The sequence below is a fragment of the Neoarius graeffei genome, chromosome 7, assembly GCF_027579695.1.
Source record: "Neoarius graeffei isolate fNeoGra1 chromosome 7, fNeoGra1.pri, whole genome shotgun sequence".
Taxonomy (NCBI): domain Eukaryota; kingdom Metazoa; phylum Chordata; class Actinopteri; order Siluriformes; family Ariidae; genus Neoarius; species Neoarius graeffei.
The window spans coordinates 78,436,880-78,450,749 of record NC_083575.1 but is presented as its reverse complement, the minus strand read 5'-3'; the positions used below and the strand labels follow the sequence as shown (position 1 = coordinate 78,450,749).

At 40.2% G+C, this 13,870-nt stretch overlaps 1 protein-coding gene across 4 annotated transcripts in view; it reads left to right on the top strand.

The window, feature by feature from the left end:
• The first annotated feature begins 921 nt into the window (after window positions 1–921).
• pkd2 (polycystic kidney disease 2) overlaps window positions 922–13,870 on the top strand; it is a 49,580-nt gene continuing 36,631 nt past the window's right edge. For 3 of the 4 annotated variants that reach the window (XM_060926457.1, XM_060926456.1, XM_060926455.1), the window contains exons 1-4: window positions 922–1,886; window positions 4,663–4,776; window positions 12,773–12,906; window positions 12,997–13,247. In XM_060926457.1, coding sequence (XP_060782440.1) covers window positions 1,475–1,886; window positions 4,663–4,776; window positions 12,773–12,906; window positions 12,997–13,247 — 911 coding nt within the window. In that variant the 5' untranslated portion in view covers window positions 922–1,474. The remainder of the gene's footprint in view (window positions 1,887–4,662; window positions 4,777–12,772; window positions 12,907–12,996; window positions 13,248–13,870) is intronic. The other variant, XM_060926458.1, reaches the window with a different exon arrangement.

Below are 13,870 nucleotides of genomic sequence, written 5' to 3'. Positions count from 1 at the left end.
GGACGCGAGGAGAACATGCAAACTCCACACAGAAAGGCCCTCGCCGGCCACAGGGTTCGAACCCGGACCTTCTTGCTGTGAGGCGACAGCGCTAACCACTACACCACCGTGCCACCCACAAATACTTCTGTTTTATATATATATATATATATATATATATAAAATACAATTTGTTATACATTATATCAATAGTTTATTATTATTATTATTATTATTATTATTATTAATCGGCTGATCATTTAATAGGATGATAACATGATCATGTTGCCATATTAGTTTTGTACATTCGTACTTTTTCAATAAAATGTTATATTAAAAAAATTATTTAACTTAGCAACAGAGGTTGTATAATTAATCGTGTTTTAAGGTAATTTAGAAATGATGAAGTTCTATTGGCTGTTGCAGATGTCCGTCATTATTCCTGTCCAATCATAAAATATGGGGGCGGTTTGAACAAGGACTGTTGCCTAGCAACAGCAGAAGCCAACAAATAGAGGTTATGCAATCTTGTAATGGTTGAATTTCATTTTCCACTGAAAGTGCGCGTCATAGGGTATGAAATAATGTTTTTTCCACCCTATGTAGTGCAAAAAAATCTATTTTTTTGTTGGCTAATTTGCTCGGAAAGTGTTGTTACTTTATCAAAAATATCCAATATACATAAAAACTATAATGTTAATATATATTAGATTAGACTTTTTTTAAATCCTTTTCTGATCAAGAGAGCACAAGACGTTTCCAGATTTGTTTAATAAATAAACAGACGCCATATGCCATCGCTGACTCCAAAACGAATAAGATCCGGGCCGCGTCCCAATCGCCATGTATTCTACTCAATAGTAATGGAAACAGTACGTCACCACGCTTGGGCATTACGTTGACGCATGCGTACTATTAATGAGGCGGAGTGCTATTTGGGACACAGCCGTGGAGATTTTTGGGGAAGACTAGTGGGATACAAGATGGCTGTTGTGGGACGAGAGGAGTGTTTCACCTCTTTTTGATAAAATAACGGAGAGCCTGGTCACCTGAAAATACTGTGGAATTGGTAATTTAAGCAAGAATTAAATTGTGTATTTTGTATAATTTTGGGATTTTTCCCCCTCACAAAACCGTTACCGCTTCCTTCATACCAGACTGGCTTTTTTTTTTTTTTGGAGAAAGTTTTCTCTTCTGACTTTTTTTGTTGCGTATTTCTGTTTAGTCAGTAAAAAAAGGATATTTCGTGATAATTCATAACATTTTAAGGTGATCATAAAGTCTTAGCTTTATAGCTGGAAAGTTTATAACATACTTTGTGACTTTAAAACCTAGAAAATTGTTTTGCTTGAGATGTAGCTAACTTTATTTTAGCTTTTTGAAACAGTTGTTATAGTTAATACTTGATATTATAGCATGAGAAAATGTTTTTCTGAAGTTTCCACCGATATAGTAATAAACTTAACCCAGAGAGAGAGAGAGAGAGACTAAACAAATGAGCTCGAGTCGAAGCCGTTGTCAGGCAGCCAGAGCTCCGAGCTCTGCGCATGCGCACAAGTCGCCGGCGGCGGTGACTGAAGGTCTGGAGATGGAGAGGATGGAGCCGCAGGGAGAAGTGGGGCTCGGGGTCCCCGAGGATCAGCCTTCTCCGTCGTCCACCTCTAGCTCCAGACAGGCGTGGAGCCGGGACAACCCTGGATTCGAGCCTGAAGAGGGTCTGGAGGCGAACTGGAGCCCAGGACGGAGGTCCTTATCCGACACTTCGAGCAGCGGCAGCAGCGGACTCGGGAGTTTCACTGGTGGGAGCAACGCACGCATCCACCGGGGACTTTACCCCAGTCCTCCTGCTGATGGACTTAATCAGGAGCCGCCGAGCTGGGGAGCGAGGATCCTGGAGAAGATCAGACGTAATGCATGCCTTCTCAACTACTCACCACCATTTACATCAGTGCTGACTAACTTTTCAGCTTAACTTTCCATTTCAAAATTAAAGGCACTTATTCCCAGACCTGGGAAAAGATCCAAATTCAGAGCATGTCTTGGAAAAAGTATGGGTATTCATTCTAATGTCATTCAAGGCCATGTTTACGTCTGGTATGAAAATACACCTTGTGTGATCCGGTTACACATGGGCATCCGATAGACCAGGGGTTCTCAACCTTTTCTACTTTAAAGCCCACTTATTTATTCATACTTTTAGATTCAAGCTGAGATTCTCATGGACAGGATTAGAAACGAGAATGTTAGAGGGACAGAACATGTAGGACGGCTTAAAGACAAAGTGAGAGAGGCGAGATTGAGATGGTTTGGACACATACAGAGGAGAGATCCAGGGCATATTGGGAAAAGAATGCTGAGTTGGCAGGTAGAAGGAAATGAACGAGGAAGACCAAAGATGAGATTTATGGATGTGGTGAAGGAGGATGTGAGGATGGTTGGTGCGACAGAAGAAGATCCGGAGGACAGGAGGGGATGGAGTGACATTAATTGCTGTGGTGATACCTAACAGGAACAGCCGGAAGATGATAATGATTCGTACTTGTAATGAGTCAGGGCCCATTAAATAAAATCCCTGATTATTTTGGCTCATCTATTCTATTAGAATCTAATAATCTATTGTAAAGTGTATTAATGGGATGTAACATCACTCCCTGTTACAGATGGGAGCCCAGGAATTAAATAAATGCAATAAAAACAAACTGTTTTTAATTGTAGGTATTGTATTTAAAACTGTATGGATGTGCCAGAAGCCAAACCCTGCATGCAGGTCATTGTCAGTCAAAAGGGATTAATGATCTAAAAGTGGAGTCTGATCCATGAACACAAGAACTTATTGCCATGTTTGTGTTCAGCAAACAAGCAAGTTTAAGAAGTGGATATAGAAACCATTCGATGGGATGGATCCTTACACGCTAGCAAAGAAGGATTTTTCCTATGAGTTGGAAAATGACGTTGAGTTCCCCAGTATCTCAAACTACCTGGTGCTGCAGACATTGTTCTACACTGACAAACAGATGAAAACCTGGAAGAGCATGGGGGAGTACAACTTTTTATATGTGGCTGGGTTAAAGATCTGGGGATCAAGACACTATAAGATAAATCCTGTATCGTTTACATCCTGGTAAAGAGGAATTTCTGGGCTTTTTGTATGCGTCTTTGCAGTGATGTCGGATGCAACCCAGTAATTGTATCCTACTAAAAATTAGCTTCAACTTGAAAAAATTAGTGGACTGTAGCCGGTGGTTGAGAAACACTGTGATGGATGGATATCTTTTTTTTTATTCTATCTACAGTCACTGGGTCTGAGCAATCGCGCGCTCTGATTGGCTACTCTACTACTAGGCTATCAGCTCATATATCATGAGTAGAGAAAAGCAAAATGGCGGAGCGTGTTGCTGAACCAACCGAGGATGAAATAAAAACTCTACTCAAAAAGACCCCCCCCCCAAAAAAAGCAACAAAATATGGAATAAAAGTATTTGATAAGAACGTATGTTTTTATTTTTCAAGAATTATTATTATAGCATTTTTCACAAATTGCTACTGTCATTTTGCTGGTTTGTTTACATTCTTCATATTTAAGTGTTAAATTATTTTTTTTTTAAACTAGTTCAAAAGCTCAAAAGTTAGAAAATTACATAACTGAAATGTCCAAGGAAAAATTAAGTGTCTAAACCTAGTCTGTACCTCGGCACAACAGCAAGATGGCACTTTCTGCAAAAAACAACACTAAAGTCAATTCGTGCAGCCATCAATAGCTTTTTAAGAAGTCCGCCTAAGCAGAAATGATTTTGTCGGATGTTTTGTATAAAGTTTTTGTTTATCGAATTTGCAAAAAATAAAAATGCTCTGTTTCTCAAAATGTAGTGAATGTGGATAGAATAAAACAAATATTCCACTCAATCTTGTTGTACATGGCTTATAGCCAACTCGGTGCTACACGCCTAGCCAGCCATCAGCTCATGTACCACTTGATTTCGTGTGATAACTGTTATATATTTTTCGTATCTTGAATGCATCTCTGGGAACAACTTTATCTTCATCTTAAGCACTTTATCCTGTTCAGGTGCAAGTCAGGAATACAGCTTGGTACAGTCGGGAAGACACCTTTCATTGCAGGGCACCATGCAGACACACATTCACACCTGCGGTTAATTTACAGTCGCCAGTCCATCTAAATGCAAGTTTCTGAGAGATAGGAGGATATGGGAGAACCTGGTGCACACCCGTGTGGAGAACATGAGGAGCTCGGTGATCAGGTTTTCTGGTTCGGCCCATGATGCTGTTAAATAGGCAGAAATGTTATGTTATATTTGCGTCCCTGACCGCCTATGGAAGTGTTTGAGTGATGCTTAAAGCAGACCTTACACTTGTGATCGGATCACCCAAAATGAATTTTAATACCATGTGTGAATGGGAAATGAAGTTCCAGTTCCTGCAAATAGGAAGTTTGGAAACCTTTTCAAGAAGGAAAATGCAAGAATCCTGATTGTGTCCTCATAATGTCCCAAAATGCACTGCAACTAGTTAGTGTACAAACGATACACACTTGCAGGTACAGAATACCTAAAGACCTATTTTGTAATGTTTTTAGGAAGTAAGGCACGATGTTACCTTGTGATCATTTTTTACTTTTTACACAAATATTGTAGTTTGATGTTGAAATCTGTTCAATGATTTCAGTTTTGTGGGGCACACGCCTTCTGGAGGAGAGGGACAGTAGCAGAGAGATGTACCTGAAGAATGTTCTCCGAGAGATGATCACCTATGTCCTTTTCCTCATCACCTTATGCATCTGTAAGTGAAACACACAGATGTTCAATAAACCTATCTAAACAGGTATGCACTTGTTACCTTTATCACATGAGGTGTTTTTCAAAATATAACAGTGTATCTTTAAAAGTTTTTTAGATCTCATGTTGATGCATTTTGCCATATTTTGCAAATTAAATACAGGAAGCATATATATTTTTTTAAATGCGTAAATGCATTGCAGTTTAAAATTACCGTATTTTCCGAACTATACGTTGCTCCGGAGTTTAAGTCACATCAGCCAAAAAATGCATTATGAAGACGAAAAAAACATATATACGTCGCACCGGACTACAAGTCGCACTTTTTTGAAGGGTTATTCTATCCATAGAATCTGTGATTCTATCTGATAAGCGGCGCGTGGTTACTGCGCGACTGCATTGTTTATTTAATAAACGAACAGCTGAGCAGTGATAACGCGCCCTTTGCCCTGTAAGTAGCCTAGTCTGATTATTTTAAATATCTACTACTATCTTTAATACTATCACTATCGTTATTACTAATAGCCTATATTATTATTATAACTAATATTATTAGCCTATTACTGATGCATTAATCAGTTTGCTTTTAGAATATTTTTATCGGTAGGGCTTCTTATCGCCCCATGGCTCTTTCACCTTTGTTATTAAAGCTGTAGTCATCATCGAGGAGTGTCATTCTTCATTTTTGTCGAATTTTATTTCATCAAATCAGAGGTCAAGTAGGCTATAGGTATATCATCTCCAAAGACAGGTACGGTAGTAAAAACAACCATCTAGTAAAAAAAAACAACAACCACTCAGAGAAAAAAAACAGGCAGATATGGCCCTTTTCCACTACCCTTTTTCAGCTCACTTCAGCTCGCTTCAGCTCACTTCAGCCCGACACGGCTCGCGTTTCGACTACCAAAAACCAGCACGACTCAGCTCGTTTCAGCCCTGCTTAGCCCCTAAAACTCGCACCGTTTTGGGGTAGGGCTGAAGCGAGCCAAACCGTGCTGACTGAGGCTGGGGGCGTGAGCAGACACTCCCCTGTGCACTGATTGGTGAGGAGGAGTGTCCTCACATGCCCACACACGCCCCGCGAGCGCGCTGGGATCTGTAAACACCGCAAACCCGGAAGGAGAATAATTACGAATTACGAGAATTTCTGAAGCCTTATGCGCCTCGCCTCATCTATACACTCTTGCCAGTATCTGTCCGCGTTGTCAAGCCACAGCACTAAGACCAGCAACACTAACGACTCCATGTCCTCCATGTTTATTGTTTACTATTCGGGTCGTGAGACTACCGCTGAAAAGCTCACTGAATCAGTGACATACAGAGCATCGTGGACGAGTTCGCGGAGCGCAAGGCTCGTCGTATGCCCTTCAAATAATGCGCGCAGTAGGCTATTGATGTTTTATGATGAGCCATGTACAGTATGTAGCCGAATGTTTTTTTGTTTCTGAGTTACATGCTCGTTTGAAGGACTTAATGTACAAAATAACATAGTTGCACCCCGTAGTGTTGAAATTGGTAAACACAGTGCATTCAGTGAGGTTTGCACCGCCCTCCTTTTATTTCTGACTCTTCCTGTCACTGCTGCAACCTCTGAGCGCTCATTCGTATGCCCTTCAAATAATGTGCGCAGTATAGGCTATTGATGTTTTATTATGAGCCATGTACAGTATCCTAATGTTTTTTGTTTCTGAGTTACATGTTCGTTTGAAGGACTTGATGTACTAAATAACATAGTTGCACCCGGTAGTGTTGAAATTGGTAAACACCGCAGTTGCGGACATTTTGTAGCCTAAAATGATGTTATGATAAGCTTTAATAAAGGGTCCGGTCATTGGCCCCGCCCCCGGCCCGGCTCTGACTTGTTCCGCCACTGTCACTGATGTCACTGTTTGCGCTGCTTAACGACATCACATGACGTCCACCCACTTTCGCTAACTCCACCCAATGTGTCCACCCACTTCCAGCCAGCACGGTTCAGCGCGGTTGTAGTCGAAATGCAACTCCAACAGCCCCGCTCAGCTCGACTCAGCTCGACTCGGCACGGCACGGCTCAGCCGCGTTTGTAGTGGAAAAGCGGCAAAAGTGCGCCTGCCAGTTAACGTCATATTAGATAAAAACATTAAACGTTATTCAGACCATTAACACCATAACATCAGAGACGAAGAATAAAGTTCATCTTGGAAGGAGAGTTATTTTTCAAAATGCAAAACAAAATCATTTATAATAGCCCAGAGAAAAACTGGCTGAATATGTACCGTAACATCAAGTTATTCAATAGCCTATAGGCCTAAAATCAGGGCTTAATTTGAGCCGGAACATGACAGAACAAGATCCGTAACCTCTGTCGTCGGATCCGGCAGCTATTTTCATTTCATTTGGTGTTCCGGCAGCTATTTAAATGGATCAGATCACCTCCGTGACCATCACAAAGGGAAAAAAATCAAACAATAAATTAAATAAGTAAATAAAAATTTGTTTAGTGTTCGGTTTTGATTTTGATATCTGTTGTTGATTTCTCTCCTATGACATCCACAAAATCTATGCGAAAGGGGAAGGGGGGGGTACATGGGGTGTATACTTCCGCTCAGTAGAACACCGGGTTTTTTGTAGCTGTTAGCTTGCGCTGTGGAAAAAATGGCAAAAAAAACAAGAAAGCTTACTAAAATTTTTAAAATGAATTCTCCAACTTGTTTTGTAAACCCTTTATTTCTTAACTATTACTTGAAGTGATTGCACTTATGTTTGCTGGCACTGCTTTTAATGAGCAGGAGAAAAACAGGGAGGGCTGTGAAAATGACTGCAGGTCGGAATCGAACCCGGGTCCCCGGATTTATGGTATGGCATCTTATCCACTTGAGCCATGAAGTCCTGCTGGCACTGCTTTTAAATACCCTACTTAAATCCTTAAATTGAGTCATTTAACTCATGTCTTGTGTGATCTGATCTCCAATGGTGAAATCAACCGGTTGTGATATGAGTACAGTCTGTTATTTTAGAAGATAAATTTAATATATAATTTAATATATAGCCTAATAAAAAAATATTTTATAACATATCACGACATATTACTGTCTGTAACTGTTCGTCACTAAAGCGTTTTCTAAGATCATAATATCTGATATTATTATTATTTTTTTTTTACACACACAATAAGCGCGTGTGCGTATAAAGTTATAGTAAACCACCCCCGCCTTTTTTTTTTGAGTCGCCGGACCCACCCACCTCCTGCGTTCCGGGACCTCCCACTTCACAAATTAAGCACTGCCTAAAATCATTACATAACTTATTTAAATAGCTATAGGCCTATCATTAATAATAAAACACAGGTCAATCAAGTTTATCAAGCTGACGATTTCACTCCAAATCAGCAAATCCATTGAATTCCTCATCCTCGGTGTCGCTTCTGAACAACTCTGCCAACTCCAGCGGCAGACGAAGCGCCGTTTCCTCTTCTTCTGCGTGGCTGTCATCAGACTCAGCATCAGCTCCAGTTATTCCGTGGTGAAAAAAAAAAACATATATACGTCGCACCGGAGTATAAGTCGCATGGCCAGCCGAACCATGAAAAAAAGTGCGACTTATAGTCCGAAAAATACGGTAGTTCCTCACGATCCACCAAGGCTTAATAAGGCAAAGTTACGAGAACAAGGCAAACCTTGAAACAAAGCTTTCAAATTATACAGTAATTATAGGTGACATGTCAGGAATAACTCACTTGGATGTGTGCTGTTCTAGGAAAATGATCAACAACATGATAGTAGATGTGGCCCAGTGCAAAGCAGTTACAATCCACAAATTGATTCTTTTCCAATAACCGCACATTTTGAACTGTATTAATCTTCATATACCACTAGTGATTTTTCAATGCTAGCAATTTCTTAATAATTAATGCCCGTTATTCTTAAGTGTTATACATTTTTAGTTACATGTTAAGTTTGTACCTGATATCATTTACAGTATGTTATAGCTGCTACAGTCATTCAACCTCTCTTTTGACATTTAATAAGACAAAAAAGCGCTGTTCTGTTCCTAAGAAAACGGAAAGTCCTGAAGACTTTCCCCGTGTCTGAAAACCTAAAATTATTTACACATTTTCTTAAAATCCATTTGTGTGCATTATCTATCATACAAGTCATTGTTTAAGTTGTTACTATAGAAACAATAACATACAGTACTGTGCAAAAGTCTTAGGCCCCCTATTTTTTTAACATACAAACTTTGTTATAGATTTCTATTTTATGACTTCTACATTATCGAATCAGTACAAAAACATTTTAGAGTCCAAACGTTTGTTTTCCAGCACAAAATTAAATGTTACAGAAAACAAAATGTTTGTATCTGAGCAGCATATTACATAAAAAAAACACTTTTCAGATTAAAAAAAAGAAAACACAATGAAGGCTACTGAGTTTTGGTGCAAAATTAAGATGCAAGTGACAAAGTGTCCAGAAGAACTGTGGCTGGTTCTGTAAGATGCTCAGTAAAACCTACAGCTCATTTCCTTATAAAACTGCACTCATTGTGTCTGAGACTACTATTTTTATTACCCTGGCATATAATGCAGGGAGGATATAGCTGTCGCTTCTATCCGTCCGTCTGTCTGTCTATAAACATTTTAGTTTCCGGAGCATAACTCAAACTATTAGGAATTTTTTCATGAAACCTGACAGTTATGTTAAGTGACTAGAGGAGTTGTGCCTTTTGATATTTTGGGATTTCTGTGATTTTTTTTTTTTTTCTCCCTCCCCCTGTATTTCTATGGCAACCAGTTCAACTTAGGAAAATTTGGAGTGGGGTTTCATGTGGGGGCTGGGAGGATACGTCATCTCCTGATGACTCTTGTGTTTTTATCCCCCGTCCAAATGAAGTTTGGTGGGGGATATAGAAACTGGCTCCGTCCGTCCAGTCACATTTTCGTTTCCGGGCCAATTCTTTAAAACTACTGAAGATATCTTCATGAAACTTTGTATACATATCAAGCAACATGTGAACTGGTGCCTTTTGCTATTTTGGGATTTTTGAAAAAAAAAAAAAAGTATTTTTCAAATTTTTACATAAAAAATAGATTTTGACTTTGTTTCTAAGAGCAATGTTCGTTTCTGTAGCATATATCCAAAACTATTCATGATACGGATTTAAAACTTGGTATACATGTTAACAAGGTGATGTAGATGTGCCTTTTCATACTAAGAAATTTGAGATTTTAATTTTTCATGTTTCCATGGAAACAATTTCAGACTTAAGTCTCTCAGGTTAGTCTTAAGGGTAGGTTTTGTTTCTGGAGCAGAACTTGAAAACTAGGAGTGGTATGGTCTTGAAAGTTGGTATATGTGTTGATTTAAGTAATGTATATATGCCTTTTGATACTAAGAAATGTGAGAAATTTTAATTTTTAGCTCCCCTGGACCAAAGGTCTGGTGGGTTTATGCCATGGGCTGCTGAGGTCAGTGTAAAGAGGTAGGGTTGGGTTCCTGCAGCAGAACTTGAAAAATGTGACAAATAATATCTTGAAACTTGGTATATAGTTGGTATATAGGGTGGGGGATATAGACCCTTTTCAGTCACGTGACCTTCGTAAACGCGACCACCATTTTGGACATGTAGCGGACTTCGGCTCGAATTGGTTTGAATGCGAGGAAGGCGACAAACGGAGAACATACAAGTAAAAGGAGCGAGATGCAGAAAACACCTTCGCTATCCAGCGACGTAGGGCATTTACAGGGCGAGCAGAGGGAGAAATAACAGTAACGACACATTAGCAACGCCGTACAGAAATAACGGTTTATGGCACAGACCCTTTCGGTTCTCGCTCATCTAGCTGCTACAATGACTGCTTAGACTGCAACAATAATACCTAACACACATTTAAGTATCCGTCGTAAAGACGTGAAACTCGTCGAGTGACGAGTGTGTTCATTGATAAGCTAACACAATCTAAAAGTAGACATACCATCACACTGCCCTGGCGCTGTGTACAGTTTACCTTCTATGGTTTGTGCACTCGCTATTTGCCATTACTTTCTCCAACCGTTGTTAGAGATTACAGGGAACGGCCTGGATTTAAGAGACAAATACATGTTCCTCTTGTTTTGAACACTTAGCCCATGTTTACATTAGACCGTATCAGCGGATCATCAGATTAACGTTTTTAAAAGCGATTAGTGTGCACACAGCAACACCAATACACGATTCGTCTGCACACAGCAATACCAATACACGGATACGCTCGGCTCCGCAGGCATCCTGCGCTCCAAATCACTCCGCCCTGAACAGCGAGTGCCCTCTGGAGGGTGCGCACTCTGGCCCTGCGCAGCTCACAGAGCGCACGAGTGAAGTGCACGAGCCACGATTCGGGACTGAGCCGCTGTGTGTGTGATCCCAGCGCATATCACTTACCACTCGCAAGTGGAAGGATGGCAAGCCTAAAGACAATCGTTTTTTTTTTTATTACATAGTCAAGAGAGGTGTCGGATCACTGGATCCAGTGTAAATAGCTGCCGGAGCCAACGCCCGAGGTTCCGGAGCGCGCTCCGGCTTGCTCCCCCTCAAATTAAGCGCTGTTTGTAGGACACTGCCTCTGATCTGTCCTACAGTCTACCAACAGCAAAGGAACACAACGCTAGCTAATGTCGTTAGCTAATAGCTACTACAGAAGAACAAAGAGGTTACAATGGGTTATTTTAGCCTATTTGGTTACACACTCGCCGCCACAGAATGTTAACAGCAATGTAATGCCTTTTCTGGCTAATTTTATTCGTCTTACCTCCAACAAAGTGGTCACTACACAAGCGCTGGTATGCCGAGGGCTGCCAATCTGTTAATGGCCGCTATCCATCTTCTCCGTCAGGATCCGATAAAATGATAACCCTTGCCTTGTTTGTTGATGGTTACTACATCCAGGTGCACAACAATATAGTGGCATGATGGAAGTCTTGCTGAAAATAAACACTTTCTTTGCTGCCGTTCCTCAATGCTGGCTGTGGTAAACTAATGGTAGTACATGTCCAAAATGGCGGCCGCATTTGTCGTGACGTCACGTGAAAAGGGTCCATAGATGACTGTCTTCTTGTTTTTTGTTTTAAAGCAAAGGGTTGTCTCACACCAAATATTGACTTTGCTTCATTTATTATGGCTTACTGTTTATAGTTTTTGTTTGTTTGTTTTTAAACATTTCATTTCATTATTTTTGAGCCATCTTTGGTCTACAGCATTTCATTACATGTGCCTAATAATTTTGCACAGAACTGTGTATAAACCTGTGATTTCTCTTTAAAGCATCTTTAAAAAGATAAGTCTTAAGTAATTTCTTAAAAATATCTACCGATCCTGCGTTGTGAAGCTCCCTAGGTAATTTATTCACTTTCAGAGCTGTGATTTATAGAATATTAATAAACACCTCCTGACCAGTCAGATTCAGGAATTCACCAGCACCTTGGTACAGTTTCACTTGTCTTTAATGATGCAGTCATTGGCTTTGTATTTGTATCTGAGTGTGGTTATAACTGGACTCTACATCCTCATCATTAGTTTCTGGAAGTTCTCAGATTACACCATGTTGTACAGTGATGGTCGCATAAATGTACCACCCTGTCTGAAGAAGGCTGGAACTAGACAAACAATGAAAGAGCAGATGGATGACGAGGTTGTGTGTTTCCAGTTGATTACCTGCAATCAGAAACATTAATATGGAGATTTGAGCAGTCAGAGTTGGTAATAAGGAGAACATATGGTTCAGGTTTTGCCCACTGGTCCAAACATCTGGCTTCAGCTGGATTGTTGTTATACAATTTCCTGGCAGAACTATTTGAGCACATGAGGCTGGCTTTGAGGGAGCAAAAATGGAAAGAAGTGAAGTACTCTTAAGTCAAGCATTATTAGAAGAAAAGCAGGGCTGCGAAGGGAAACTGCAAATGTGACAGCACTAGAGAAAAAGTAAAATCTGCAAGAAATGAATTTCTGGGAAGGTCTGTTCTTATCCATTTTGTCTAAATGTGTTTCAGTGACATATGGGATGGTGAGCACTAACATGTACTACTACACCAAAGTCATGTCTCAGCTCTTCCTGGACACGCCGCTATCGAGCGGAGATGCTACCACCTTCAGGAGCCTCTCCACCATGGAGGACTTCTGGAAAGTAAAGACCTTTGTATTGCATTTCAATGAAATAACTTGGCACAATTTTTTTAAACAGAATCTGTTTTAACATGTAAGCACTTTATTTAAGTACACAGAGGGGCCTTTTCTAAACGGGATGTACTGGGAAGTGTGGTACAACAACAAGAGCCTTCCAGAGAACCAGAGCCTCATCTATTATGAGAACCTGCTGTTGGGAGTCCCGCGCCTGCGTCAGGTCAAAGTTCTCAACAAGTCCTGTCCTGTTCATGAGGAGCTGAAGGACGAAGTGTATGACTGCTATGGAGTCTATGCAGCTGCCTATGAGGACAAGAAACCGTTTGGGCTGAAAAACGGCACTGCGTAAGACCAAAAAAATTTCAGTGAGAACGTAAAACACACACAATGTTATAAGTGCATTTATAATGAAGTGATGTGTATTATACAATATTTTGATGATAATGTTTTATATAGTAGCGGTACCTTTTAGTGTAGTGTAGCCTATAGATCATCAAACACAAGATAAAGCCTTTGGTAACATGGCTTCAAGTGTAAGAAAAAAATCGTTAGGATTTGTAATTTAATAAGCTTTTACCAATTGTCAGAATTCAAAAAGTATATATCCAGAATATTGGTTTAATTATAACCAAAATTTGCAAAAATTATTGTATTTTCTGTCTGATCAGAATTGTAGGTGTGTCAGATCATATACTGATTGACAGCAGTGACTTAGCTTGATGTTTTAAAGCTACGGTCACACTACAGCTCGTGATGCTTTGCGACAGGTTATCGATGAAAATGAGGCATTTTGGTGGTGATGTATGGCGATATAAAGGCGAGCTAAAAGCTCTGGTCACACAGCAGGCGAACACTTGACTCACACCTTCATGCTTGAGTGGCCACGCCCACTCATGGAGTGCGTGGAGCGTCCTGACAGGACTCAGTTGTTATGGGAAACACCTGATGCTGATTTGAGTGCAATCAGC